Source organism: Mirounga leonina, unplaced genomic scaffold (genome assembly GCF_011800145.1).
Source record: "Mirounga leonina isolate KUSES-001 unplaced genomic scaffold, KU_Mleo_1.0 Mir_55, whole genome shotgun sequence".
NCBI lineage: Eukaryota > Metazoa > Chordata > Mammalia > Carnivora > Phocidae > Mirounga > Mirounga leonina.
In genome coordinates, this window is record NW_023270816.1 from 10,043,235 (window position 1) to 10,055,589 (window position 12,355).

General features: G+C 56.0%; 1 protein-coding gene across 1 annotated transcript; it reads right to left on the minus strand.

The window, feature by feature from the left end:
• Window positions 1–451: 451 nt before the first annotated feature.
• Window positions 452–9,683, minus strand: LOC118001931 (dapper homolog 2-like). The gene is made up of 4 exons (XM_034992114.1): window positions 9,447–9,683; window positions 4,008–4,140; window positions 2,856–3,098; window positions 452–2,242 (listed from the first exon to the last, which is right to left on the minus strand). Exons 1-4 carry the CDS (start codon window positions 9,681–9,683, stop codon window positions 645–647), a joined length of 2,211 nt encoding a protein of 736 aa, XP_034848005.1. The 3' UTR covers window positions 452–644.
• Window positions 9,684–12,355: the final 2,672 nt, after the last annotated feature.

The following is a 12,355-nucleotide window of genomic DNA, read 5'->3' on the forward strand; positions in this document are numbered from 1 at the left end:
TGTGCGAGCAGGAAGGAGCCGGCAGCTCACGAGGAGATGGGCTAGTGAAGACAAGGGCGTGATCTGCGTATTTATTCATGGGGAGGGCTTACCGTGGGATTCACACCCTGATTTCTCGAGGACTGTCCTCCAACCGGCTCTTTAGGAGAATGCTTTTTGGGAGTCATGGTTTAGGACTGGGGGTGACCACGATGCCCAACCCACGCAGAACAGGGCCGGGGGCCAGGGGACGGTGGGGGTGGGGGGGACCACCAGGACTACAAGGCAGACACCCCGGAAGCCTGGTGGGACGCCCGCCCCGGGAAGACGCTGACACAGAGGCAGTCGGTGGGTGGGACTGCAGTCTCTACCAGTCTCCGCTGGGGCCAACGCTCACCAGAGCCACTGCGGTCCACGGGGTGAGCCCAGGGGACCCACTTCACCCCCTCTTCTGAGCGACTTCAGAGATAATCCATGCTAGCAAGACGACACACACCCACATCCACATCCTGAACAGCCAACGACGTGAGAGCCTGGTCCTTAGCCAGGGAAGGGCCTGTCTGTGCTGGTCACGCGCTCACCCACGGGTCCTCAGGAGGATGGCTTCCCCTGGGACCCTCGTCCCTTGCGCGGCCAGGGAGGCGCTCAGCCGATTCCCGTGGGCCTCACACCATGGTCATGACCCTGAGCGCCGCCGGCTGGAACCTTCGGATCTTTCTCTTCAGGGCCTTGGAGGCCTTGATGCGGCACAATTTGGGCACCGGGGGCAGGGGTGGCCTGCGGGCGCCTGGGGCCCTCGGGGGCTGCGGGGGACACGCCTGAGGCCAGGCCCCGGCCTCCGGGTCACTGCTGCTGGACTCCTGGTCCCCAAAGCGGCTGGTGGTGCGGTCGCTCGCCCCGTCCTCGCTGCTCTCGGCCACAGTGGAGTGGAGCAGGGAGGTGCCCTCGGCCGACTGCTCAGAGCCCTCCGACTCGCTCTCGACCCGGGCGTCCTGGCGGGGCAGCTTGGGCCTGGCGCGGGCACACACCGGCCGTGGGCCCCCCGCTCTGCTCGCCGCCGGCCTGTGGGGCCCCAGGCTGCCTGAGATCTCCACAGAGGACAGCCACCTGCGCTGCTTCTTCCGCACCTGCCCCCCAGCTGCTGCCAGAGCAGCTGCTTCCAAGGGGAACGAGGCCTGGGTGGGGGCCCGGAGACCCTCCCGTCGGGCCACTACCAGGGGCACCAGGAGGGGCACGGGGTAGAGTCTGGGCTCAGAGCAGGACCGGCTGGGCGCCGTCCCCGGCAGGGTGGGCCTCCTCCTGGGATCCTCCCCCCACTCGGGGGGCAACAGGGGGGCTGTGAGGGCCCCCCCGGGGAATGGCTGCCCCCCAAACCGCAGCACCTTGTCACTGGACCCTCTCTTGATCTTCACAGACTTTGTCTTGGGGTGGCCTGTTTTCAGCCCCAGGGCGGACGCTCCGCTGTCAGCAAATGGGGGCCGGGCACAGCGCCCTGGGGCCAGCGTGGGGCTCTCCCTGCCCCCCCTCCTGGTGGGCAACAGGACTGTGCTGTCCTGGAAGCTGAGAGCCTGCTGCTGAGCCTGGGGGCGAGGAGAGGGGGCTGGCCCATGCCCCGACTGACGGGAGCCCCGCATGGTCTCCCCACGGACGCGGCCACTCGGGGGTTTGGGTTCCTCCTCTGGAAGGCTGCTGGGGTGTGGGGTGGCTGCGAGGGGCGCAGGTCCCGGCTGCTTGAGGCTGTCCCTGCTGCTGTCCCCGCTCTGAGCCATCCCACCTGTCCCTGCTCTCCCTGGGGCGCACACCAGCTTCTCCAGGCCACCTTCACCATCCGCTCCCTGGCTACCATGCTCCCGCGGGGATGGGGGCGTCTCACGTCTTGAGGGTCCCTGCTCACCCACACTGCGCCTTGGGGGGGTCCCTCGGGCCTGCAGCTTCAGCAGCCTGTCTGTATAGGCTGCAGCTGGACCAGCCTCGAGGACAGGTCCAGTCCGGATGGGGCCCAGGGCCGCAGGGCTGGGGAGGGGCTCCCTAGAGGGTGAGTGGCCATGACCCTGCAGGGCCTCCTTGTGCAGAGCAAAGAGAGGGCTCTGCAGCGCCACAGCGTGCAGGGGGCTGGGGTATGGGTACACCTCCCTGCCGCCCTTGGACACCAGGTCACGCTGGTATTTGGGGTCCATCCCGTGGCAGAGAACGGAAGTGGACTTGGGGTGTGCGCTGGGTTTCTGGAGCACCACCTCAGACGGCAGGACTCTTTCCAGATCACCTGGGAATGAGAAAAATGAGCAACAGGTGAACCGTGGAGACCCCAGCGCGGTCCCAGTGTCACCTTCCACGCAGCGCCACGAGGGTGCAGTGCCCTGTGCAGGTGTGGGGGGGAGGCCGGCAGGGACAGCGGCCCACCGTGCATGCCGACGCCGGGACTCGAGCTTGCGGAGGGGGCTTGCTTGCACGCCAACTCCAACACCTGCTCTGGTCTCCCCTCTGCCGCAGCTTGAAGGTAAAGCCTGGACTCAAAATCTATCATTTCAATGCCCTCATTCACCCAAGGTTTGGGTCACTCTGGGTGCTGTGTCCATTCCAATTACAGACAGGTACCCGTCAAGGTGTGTAAGGGCTCTGGAAGGGTTTTTAAAATAACTTTCTGATGTCCACTTAAATCATAAGAAAAAAATGCTTTTAATCACAACAGACTTGTTGTAATGAATAGAAGTACTCCTGTCTCCATCCCAAAACCAAAAAAAGCCTATAGAGTACCTGTGGGACCAGCACCAGATGCACACAGGGCTTCGCCGCTCTGTGCTCGGTGGTGGGACAGCCGCCCCCAGCCGCCCCCACCACCTGGATGGGGCGTCCCACCCTTCCCAGCTCTCCTTTACCTGTAGACACGGGCCTGGGCCGGGACATGCCCTCCTCCGTGGCCTGGGGGCCCCAGGCGGGCGGGGGCGCTCCATGCACAGTGGTCTCATCAGCCGACCGGGGCCGGCAGTCCCCTGCGTCGGGCCTGGCCGTGGGGTCAGCTGGCGGCAAAGTGCCCAAGGAGGAGGACATGCGGTCACTACACATGGATGTGCAGGAGGCGGACAGGGAGCAGAAGCCTCCGTCGCTCAGCTCGTAGAAGCCTAGACGGGGTGAGTGGAGGCGGTCAGCGACCCCGGCGCAGCGGCCCCTTTCCTGCCTGAGCAGGTCCCGGTGCTCAGGGGGGCTCCGGGTCTCAGCAAGGCGGGCACTGGAGACGTTGGCCGGGGGCTCCCTGTTACTGTCCACTGTCGCTCTGTGAACACGGTCCGTGGGAGCCCCCTTTGCCCATGTCCCCCCACCAGCGTGCCCCCCTCCTGGGCAAGTGGCTTCCCTCTCCTACGGGGCCAGGCCTCTGGCGTCCTTGTCCCTCCCTCCCCGGTGCCTGCAGCTCAGAGGAAGGGCAGCGTGCTGCAGGCCTTTAGCCCGGACCCCGACACACGCATCACACACCCAGACCAGGCCGTGGTTTTGCAAATTTACAGAAAGAGAAACAGCAAACAACGCTGTCCGTGGGCTCCTGGGGTGGCCGTGCACCAGGCTCTGGCCAGGCGGGATGATGTGCCCTGAACCAGGAGGGTCAGAACGGCTCCAGAACAATCTTCTCGCGGCTCTAGGGCAAGGGACAGACGGGCAGCGGGCAAGGGGACAGTGTCCTGACCCCCTTCTCTGACAGACTATGCAGAATTGAGACTGGATACACCTGCAGACTGTGGTCTCATAACACAGTTCTTCACAACCTCCCTGTTACTCCAACCTGAACACGGCCCCGAATCTGTGTCAGCCCAGAGGTGAGACACTCACGGCGGCTTCGTCCATCAGGAAGGCTCTCCACGAACACACCCTACGTGCACACTCCCCTTTTCCCGAAGCACATTTAGGGAGAAGGAGGGAAGGGGTGCATTTCCAGTCCTCCTCGGGAACGGGTTCTCCAGGCCGGGGCCGCCCTCACTGAGCTGGGCCCGGGAGCCTGGGCGGCCCCGCACGTGTGCGGTCCCCGGGGCGCAGGCTACCTGAGCTGGGCCTGCTGTCGCTGTCGGCCACCTCGCTGCAGGGTCGGCGCACGTCCAGCTGCAGCTCACCCATCCGCCGGTCCAGCTGCTCCCAGCGGGTCTTCAGGCCGGCGTCCTGGTGTCGTAAGCGGCTCTAGGAAGGGAGAGCGTGAGAAATAACGCTGTCCGAGGGCAGAACGCAAGCTCCACGCCCCACGGGACGTCGCACTGGGCCTGCGACGTAAACTCCACAATCCACAGGCTCCAGCAACTCTGTACCCATCCCCCGAACCAATTCCCCTGCCCTCCGGTCACCCCTCCCGTCAACCGGTTTCCCACCCGCAACTGCAGACTTTTGGAAAAATCAGCAATTCTCAGCTACGTATTTCTTTATAAGGAGACTGATACAGCGTCTGAGCGTAAGCTCAGGATCCAAAGCACCTACTCTTGCACGTGGCACAGACGACGCGTTCAGCCGCTGTTCCCTGAGTTTTATGTAAGAACCTACTTTCCCACACTCCTGTGCCATATTCTTTTACTCAGCAGGCCCTGGGTGACCCCCGGACTTTTCAAGGGCCTAGGAAATTCCCCAGGAGAGAAAAAGGCCCCTTCTGCGTATCGCCCCCTTTACAGCTGGCTGTTCTAGGAGAAGAGCCCTCAGGGACAGGGCAGAGGCCCGGCAGGAGGGGACAGTGCCTGCACCCAGCGAGCCTCAAAAATCTGCCCGAGAATCTTCCGGGTGTAGAGGTTCCATCTTAGCTCTGCCCTGAGGCTCTACCCTCTCCAGGCTTCAGCCGTAAACGGGTTATTAAGAGCATTAGCCGAACATATGTGTGTGTAATTATATAATGCACATAAAACGTGTATGCGGTTAATGCTCAGAATACGTATTCGCACACATTCCCACACGTAAATATATGTAAGTATGGCAACTAGCACTGAGTGCTTCATAAATACTGATTTTCTTCTTTCCATTATAAAACAACACCGTTTTCAAGGTGTGCTGCATAAATTTCTTATTTTTATCAACAATTAAGTTTAAGGAAAATAATGAATGAATGTAATTATGTGGTTCACCCTGTTTAAGAAAATGATTAGTTGTGTCTCAAATTTAATACAGAAAGTGAGGAATTCCCGAGCCTCCTAATTACTTCAGTAATCTCAGTCCTATGAGGATGCAGTCCAAGAGGGAAGCAGGTCGCAGTCATTTCTGATTCTTACGAGGAAGTCACGTGGGCACAGCGACCAGATAGTAGCCCAGGTAAGGTGAAGTGGGTGAGAAGCCCAGGGCCTGATACAGTGCCTGGTGCACGCCAGGCCACCTTCCCTGGGCCACTAGGCCCAGACCACCTTCCCTGGGCCACCATGCCCGGGCCACCTCCCCGGGGCCACCGTGCCCAACTCCCCTCTGCTCCAGGACCCCATCCAGGGCTCTGAGAGCAAGCTCCACGTGTTACAGAACAGAGTCTCGAAGCCACAACACCACCTGTAAACATATCACAGCAAAAACCAGTCCTGACTTTAATATAAACTTTATAATCCCCGAACCATCCAGTCCAGCCTAAACATCTGGCTTCTTACTCTGAATATTTTTTACAAAGGAAAACATTACCCAGGTGAAAAGCAGAGAGAGAGGTATGCAAAGATGGGCTTCTGCGAACGACCCTCCCCGTAAAGAACACTCGATTCAGGCAAAGGGGACTTGTGCCTTTCTTCTGCAACTGACTTTTCTTTTCCTGTCATAGAGTAAGGCCACTGTGCCAACAGAAAAGTCAGTTCCTCTGTTAGGTCACACCTCGATGCTTACAAACCGATCTGACCTCTTCTCTTCCAAATCACGATGTTCTCGTCCTTCTGAAGGAAGAGGGCACCTCTGATGCCCCAGTTCGCGTCCTTCCTTCCACAAAAAAGAGTCACCTCTGTGTGTTTGTGCTGAGACTAACTGCTTGGTGATTAATGTTTGGCCAGCCAGGCCTTTGGTGGGTGGTTTCTGATTAATGTCCAGAGGCCACAGGCACACGGGCTGTTGGGGTTTCGCAGATGATTTACCGCATCCTCAGGACCTGCCCGCTCGTTGTCCACAGGGCTTCGCCACCCAGGATTTACACTGTCCTCGTTAACCCTTCCCCCCGTCCCTCCCTTGGGGTTGTACGTCTCTGCTCTTCATTAACTCCTTCTTGGCATCTAACTTTGTGCTAATCGTCTTAAGTTCGGTCTGTGACCAGGACAGAGCATAATCCACGGCAACCCAGCCACAGAGCATCTCTCTCCACATATTTCTTCTGCAGACAAAATGTTACAGACACGTCAGTGCTGGGTGAACGGGACCGTGGCAGCCACATGCATCCCCGTCAGAGCCAGCAAGTTTGGGGGGCCCCCTCCTTCCCACCTCTGTCCCCAGCATCCAGGCTCACTATCAGGGCAGCGAACAGTGTCAGAATCCCCCCAGCCCCTGTAAGGGGCTGAGGGGGGAAGGAAGCGCACACTTCCCCAGGAGGTGGGATCGCCTGAGCGTAAATGCAGACTCCTGGGATCCTGGCCACACCTGGGAGCCTGCGTCTGGACAAGCCTCCCAGGGAATGCAAAGGGTTCTCACAGAGGCAAGAAGCTTGAGAACGGCAATCCAGGGAATGCCATTAAAAACAAAGACTCAGCTTATCCCTCTCTCTGAAATGTTTACTTTATGTACCATAAGAGAACCATCTGATTTCCACTTGTCTTTGGTTTCCATCCACGACTCAGCATTCTGGTCTCCTCAAACCTTTAGGGCAGACCCAAAGGACAAAAAGGAAAAATGCCCTCAAGTTCAGGATACACCCATGGCGTCTAAACCTGAACCTTTTTTCCTTCCTCAAAAGCTGGGAGTATGCAAAGGAAACAGGACAGACATGACTGCCGTGTCTACCCCCGGGCCCTGTATGCGGGCAAACATTACCGCCACGCGGCAAAAGAGGTCCACCAATCAATAGCAAAGGCCCCGGGGCACAGATCAGCCTCGCGAGTACTGGATGGAGGCCTGGCACAGTCCTGGGGATGCCCTGCCCTCACTGGTGACCTTGAGCAAGTTCACGCCCCTGTGAGTTCAGGAAGCAAACACGGCCAGTCCAGGGAACACAGCCGACCTCATGCTAACCGCTGCGGAGGCAGCCTGCTCTTGCAGGATTTAATGCCAGACCCTGCCAGTGAGAAGCAATCACCGCACGCTGTCACTCTTAGGACAAGTCATGACCGGCCAAGTCAGCTCCCAAGAAATTCTGCAGGGTAAGATTTCACCGCGGGGTCCCCAGAACCTTTCTTCACTTGCACCTCAGGGCACCTCCTGCTGGGAGGTGGAGCTTCCGGCCTCCTCTGGGGCATCACAGGCCATGGCCATGTCGCCGGGCACCTAACTCCTAGGAAACGGGGACGGCGGCCACTTCTCAGGGATGGCCCATCTCCCTGGAGTTACCAACAGAAGCACAGGGCTGGCCAGGGAGAAGCAGCTGCCCCGCTCAGAGGGCACGGGGTATCACTGGCTCAGAAATCTAGACCAGGGAGACGGTAAACGTTCTCTTCTGTTAGAGCAACGGAAGTCGCGCCTTTATTTGCTCACCAAATACTTATTAAGCACCTACTGCATGTTCCTTTGTGACTTTAGGTGCAGCCCATTTGGGTAAGTGTTAACGTGCTAACTCTGCTAAGTTCCTAATTGCAGTTTAAATCCCCAGAAACGCTCAGGTTCATTCTCACGGGTGAACTCCTGCAGGACAAAGCTGCCCAGGGGCAGGATCCAAGCCCTTCCTGTCTTTACACCTGAATGCTGACGCTTGCTCCGGTGCCAGTGCGGGACTGGGAGGGGCCCTGAGGGAGCGGGCGCTGCGAGTCTGCAACTGCGCTGCGGATGAAAGGCTTTTGATTATACTCTTCATCACGGAACTAGTATTACTCCTATTGTTTTCCCTGCAAGAAGATGTTAAGTGTTAAGCCCTAGCTGATGTCACACAAATTCAATTATTCTTCTCTTTTGATCACATAATCCACACCAAGAACAAAGTTTGAAGACAAAGTCTGCGTGTTCCTTCTGGTCCGCACATTAAAAAAAAAAAATTAAACAAAGAAACCTGTTTGATCTCTTCCAAAGGCTACTTGTAATTAGAGGCTGAGGACTCGCAAGTCTGATTTGTGTATTACTTAAGTCAAGTTAATCGCCAGCTGTGCTCCTGCCCCGCTGAGGAGCATTCAGGCCAGCATCTCAGCAGCTCCTGGCCCTTCCCCGGGAGCCACGCATCTCTGTAGGCGGCTGTGTGCCGCGGAGCTCGAGGTGCGGACACGCGGGGAACCAGGGCAGACCACTAAGGGCGGTAAAACACGGGGACGGTCCCCCTCCAGAGCCGGCTCCTGCCCTCTGTGGGGCAGCTCAATCACAGGCAGAGGGGAGGCTGCATAGTCAGGGCCCAGGTTCTTCTCCCTCCACCTTCCGCCTGCTTTTTGCAATATGGGTCCGGAGTCCTGGGAGGCATCTTCCAGATTCTGGAATCCAGAAACACCCAACAAGCCGGTAACCGGAGGGAGCTAAGCTGATAGCAAGGCTGCAGAATCATTGGGCTGCTTTGTGAAGACGGCCAGCAGCTTTTAAACGGAACAGATTTGAATTTCTAAATTTAAAAAATTCCACTTTAAGAGGACTAGAATTAACTGCATCAGATAGGAATGTTTCCATACAGCCTTTTCATTTTTCCTTTAAAACATACTGCAATCCTGAAAAAACTCTGAGTTTTTTCCAGTACACGAAGAGAAAGCCTGCAGCTGATTAAAAAGGGAGGAGCAACCATCTGAGCGTCTTCAACCCTGTAACAAGGTGCTGGCATTTGGAGGAGGCCGGGTAGCCAGGAGACACAAGGGTGAAGCAATCCTAGGAGGGTCCCCGGTATCACGGCCTCTGGGACTCAGAGGCCACGCCTCGTCTTACAGGTTAGGCTACAATTTAAAGTTGAAGAAGCTTTCACGGGACACATGCTTTCCTCACTATTTTGTTCAGTGACCGGACCCCATTTAACCTGAGCACGTTATGGGGACAATTCGGGCTGCGCCGAGCACGCGGGCAATGTTCCCGAGCCTGCGCAGCAGGGACACCTGTGTCCCGGGTCTGACGCCAGGCTCCCAAGCAAGCCCCGCCAGGAGAAACCGACTTAGTGCGCTCTTATCAGAGCAGCGCCGGAAGTCGCACAGGACGCACGCTAAAAGCCTGCCTGCGCGGGGACGGCGGCAGCCCCGGGAGCAGCCCCGGGGCGCCTTTCAGAACAGGAGCCTGTCCCTCGGGCGTCCGCGGCCGTCTCGTCTGAACCCAAACTGCGTCCCCCGAAATCCCAAGGGGCGCCCTCCAGTCAGTCGGACAGCCCAGCCGCCGCGCTGCCCGCACCAGGTGGCCCGGCTCGCCGCCTCCCCGCGCGCCCCAACGCCCCCGGGCCCCGCGCTCCTTACCAGCTGCTCCTGCAGCGCCCCCAGCGCCGCCTCCAGCCGCGGCTCGGGCGCGCAGGGGCCGCGGGGGGCGGCGGGCCCCGGCGGGGGCTGCAGGGCCAGGGCGCCCCGCACGCGCGCCTGCTGCGTGGCGCGCAGCCCCTGCAGCTCGTGCAGCCCGGCGAGCGCGGCGCGCAGCCGGGCGCCCACCCTGCGGCGGTCCCAGCCCGCGGGCCCCTGCGGGCCGCTGGGCGCCCACATCCCGCGCCCGGCCTCCCCCGAGCCTGCCCGGCCCGCCCGGCCTCCCGGAGCCGCCTCCGAGCACCGGCCGCGCGCGGGCCTCCTGCGCCGCTCCTCCCCGCCTCCGCCCCGCAGGTCTCCAAGGTGGGGTGGGACCTATCGGGGGCGGCGGAGGGCGGTGTTTGCACACGCCCCGAGGTCGCAGCGGCCGCCCCCGGGCCCGCCCCGTAGTCGGAGCCCCGCGCCCTTGGGGGCCCTGCGACCCAGGTCCTGCGGTGAGTCCGGAGGGGACCAAAGGAGAGGGAGGACCCCAGCGGGGGAGTCGGAAGGGGCCCAAAGGGGAACAAACGCGGTGCAAGGTTAAGTTTTTTAAAGAAATTAAGATAAAGTCTTGGGACGGTACCACATTGTAAGGACCATGTGACCATTCGAAGCTTGTTATAGATTTGAAAAACGTATTATCCACTTTACCTAATGTATATCTGCAGTGGGAACCCCCCCGTTTTTGTTTTTTGTTTTTTTTTTTTGGTAATAATAGCTTTATTGAGGTGCAATGCATGTATCATTACAATGCACCTATTTGAAGTGTACAATTCAGTGGTTCCGCCTACGTTCACAACCATCACAAGGTTGTGCAACTATCTCCACGATCAATTTTAGAACATTTTCACCACTCCCAGAAGAAACCATCTACCCATTAGCCTCACTCTCCATTTCCCCTCTACATCCCCATCCTGAGGAACCACTAATGTGCCTGTTCTGGAAATTTCCAGTAGGTAGAATCATACCTTACATAGTCCTTTGTGACTGGCTTCTTTCCTGTTGGGTTGGTTCCGCCAGGCTGTAGTGTTCCTCCGTCCTTCATTCCTTTCTATTGGTAGCTAATATTCCATTGTATGGACCACTTTTATTTATCCAATCATTTATTGGTGGACATTTGGGGTGTTTCCACTTTTTGGCTACTATGAATAATCTGCTATGGACATTCAGGTGCTAACTTTTAGCTGGAAGTATATTTTCACTTCCCTGGGGTATAGACCTCGGAGTAGGGAGCTACTCTTGTTAGATCTTTTGAAGGCCTAACAGACTGCTTTTATTTATTTATTTGTTTATTTGTTTTCATTAGTTTCAGAGGTAGGATTTAGTGATTCATCAGTTGCATATAAAACCCAGTGCTCATTACATCACGTGCCCTCCTTAATGCCCATCACCCAATTACCCCATCCCCCACCCACCTGCCCTCCAGCAACCCTCAGTTTGTTCCCTAGAGTTAAGAGTCTCTTATGATTTGCCTCCCTCTCTGTTTTGTCTTATTTTATTTTTCCTTCCTTTCCCCTATGTTCATCTGTTCTGTTTTATATGGTATCTGTCTTTCTCTGACTGACTGATTTCGCTTAGCATAATACCCTCTAGATCCATCCATATCCTTTCAAATGGCAAGATTTCATTCTTTTTGATGGCTGAGTCATATTCCATTCCACCACATTTTCTTTATCCATTCCTCTGTCAGTGGACATTTCTTACACTGTTGGTGGGAATGCAAACTGGTGCAGCCACTCTGGAGAACACTCTAAAAATAGAGCTACCCGGGACCTAGCAATTGTACTACTTGGTATTTATCCAAAGGATACAAACACAGTGATCCTGCACCCCACTGTTTGTAGCAGCAATGTCCACAAGAGCCAAACTGTGGACAGACTGTTACATTCTCAGCAGCGCGTATGGAGGACCCAGTATCACCATGCCCATGCGAGCATTCGTCCTTCTGCTTGTAACCATCTTAGTACGTGTGAAGAAGTGCTATCTCACTGTGATTTTGATTTGCATCTCCCTATGGCTAGTGACGTGAAGCATATTTTCATGTATGTATTGGCCATTTGTGTATCTTCTTTGGACAAATGTGTATTTACATCCTTTACCGTTTTTAGAATTGGGTTGTCCTTTCATTATTGAGATGTAAGTATTCTTTATGTCTTCTAGACACAATTTCATGATCAGATATAAGATTTACAAATATCTTTTCCCTTTTTTGGAGTAGTATTTCACTTTCTTGATCGTGTACAAAAACGTACACTTTTTGCAGCAAAATTGTTTTGAATTTTGATGCAGTACAACTTACCGATTTTTTCTTTTGTTGCCTGTGCTCTGGGTGTGTCATATCTAAGACGCATTGTCCAACCAAAGGCCAGATAGCACATCTGTGCTTTTTTCTAAGAATTTTTATGGTTTTAGTGCTCGCATTTAAGTCTTTGATCCATCTTGAGTAATTTTTTTGTGCATGAGATGAAGTGGGCATCCAACTCCATTCTTTTGCATGTGGATGTCCAGTTGTTCTGTTACCATTTGTTGGAAAGTCAATTCTTTCCCCATTAAATTGTCTTGAGACTGTTGTTGATAATCAGTTGATCCAGGAAACCAGTTTTTGGATTCTCCGTTCTGTTATAGTGGTGTATATATCCTTCTTATGCCAATTCCACAGTGTTCTGAATACCGTAGCTTTGTCGTAGGGTTTAAAGTCGGGAAGTGTAAGTCATCCAACTTTGTTCTTTTTCAAGATTGTTTTAGCTATTCTGGGTCCCTTGCATTTCCGTATGGATTTTAGGATCAGCTGGTCAATTTCTGCAAAGAAGTTGGCTGGGATTTTGATGGAGATTGCATGGAATCTGTTGATTGATTGAAGAAGTATTGCTACG

What these genes read in the sequence shown, in the direction of transcription:
- LOC118001931 (XM_034992114.1), bottom strand. Translation starts at nt 9,683, where the DNA reads ATGTGGGCGCCCAGCGGCCCGCAGGGGCCCGCGGGCTGGGACCGCCGC. An exon ending in GGGCGCTGCAGGAGCAGCTG is followed by an intron (nt 4,141 to 9,446) that starts GTAAGGAGCGCG and finishes CTCCCTTCCTAG; the next exon opens with AGCCGCTTACGACACCAGGA. An exon ending in GCCCAGGCCCGTGTCTACAG is followed by an intron (nt 2,243 to 2,855) that starts GTAAAGGAGAGC and finishes TCTCATTCCCAG; the next exon opens with GTGATCTGGAAAGAGTCCTG.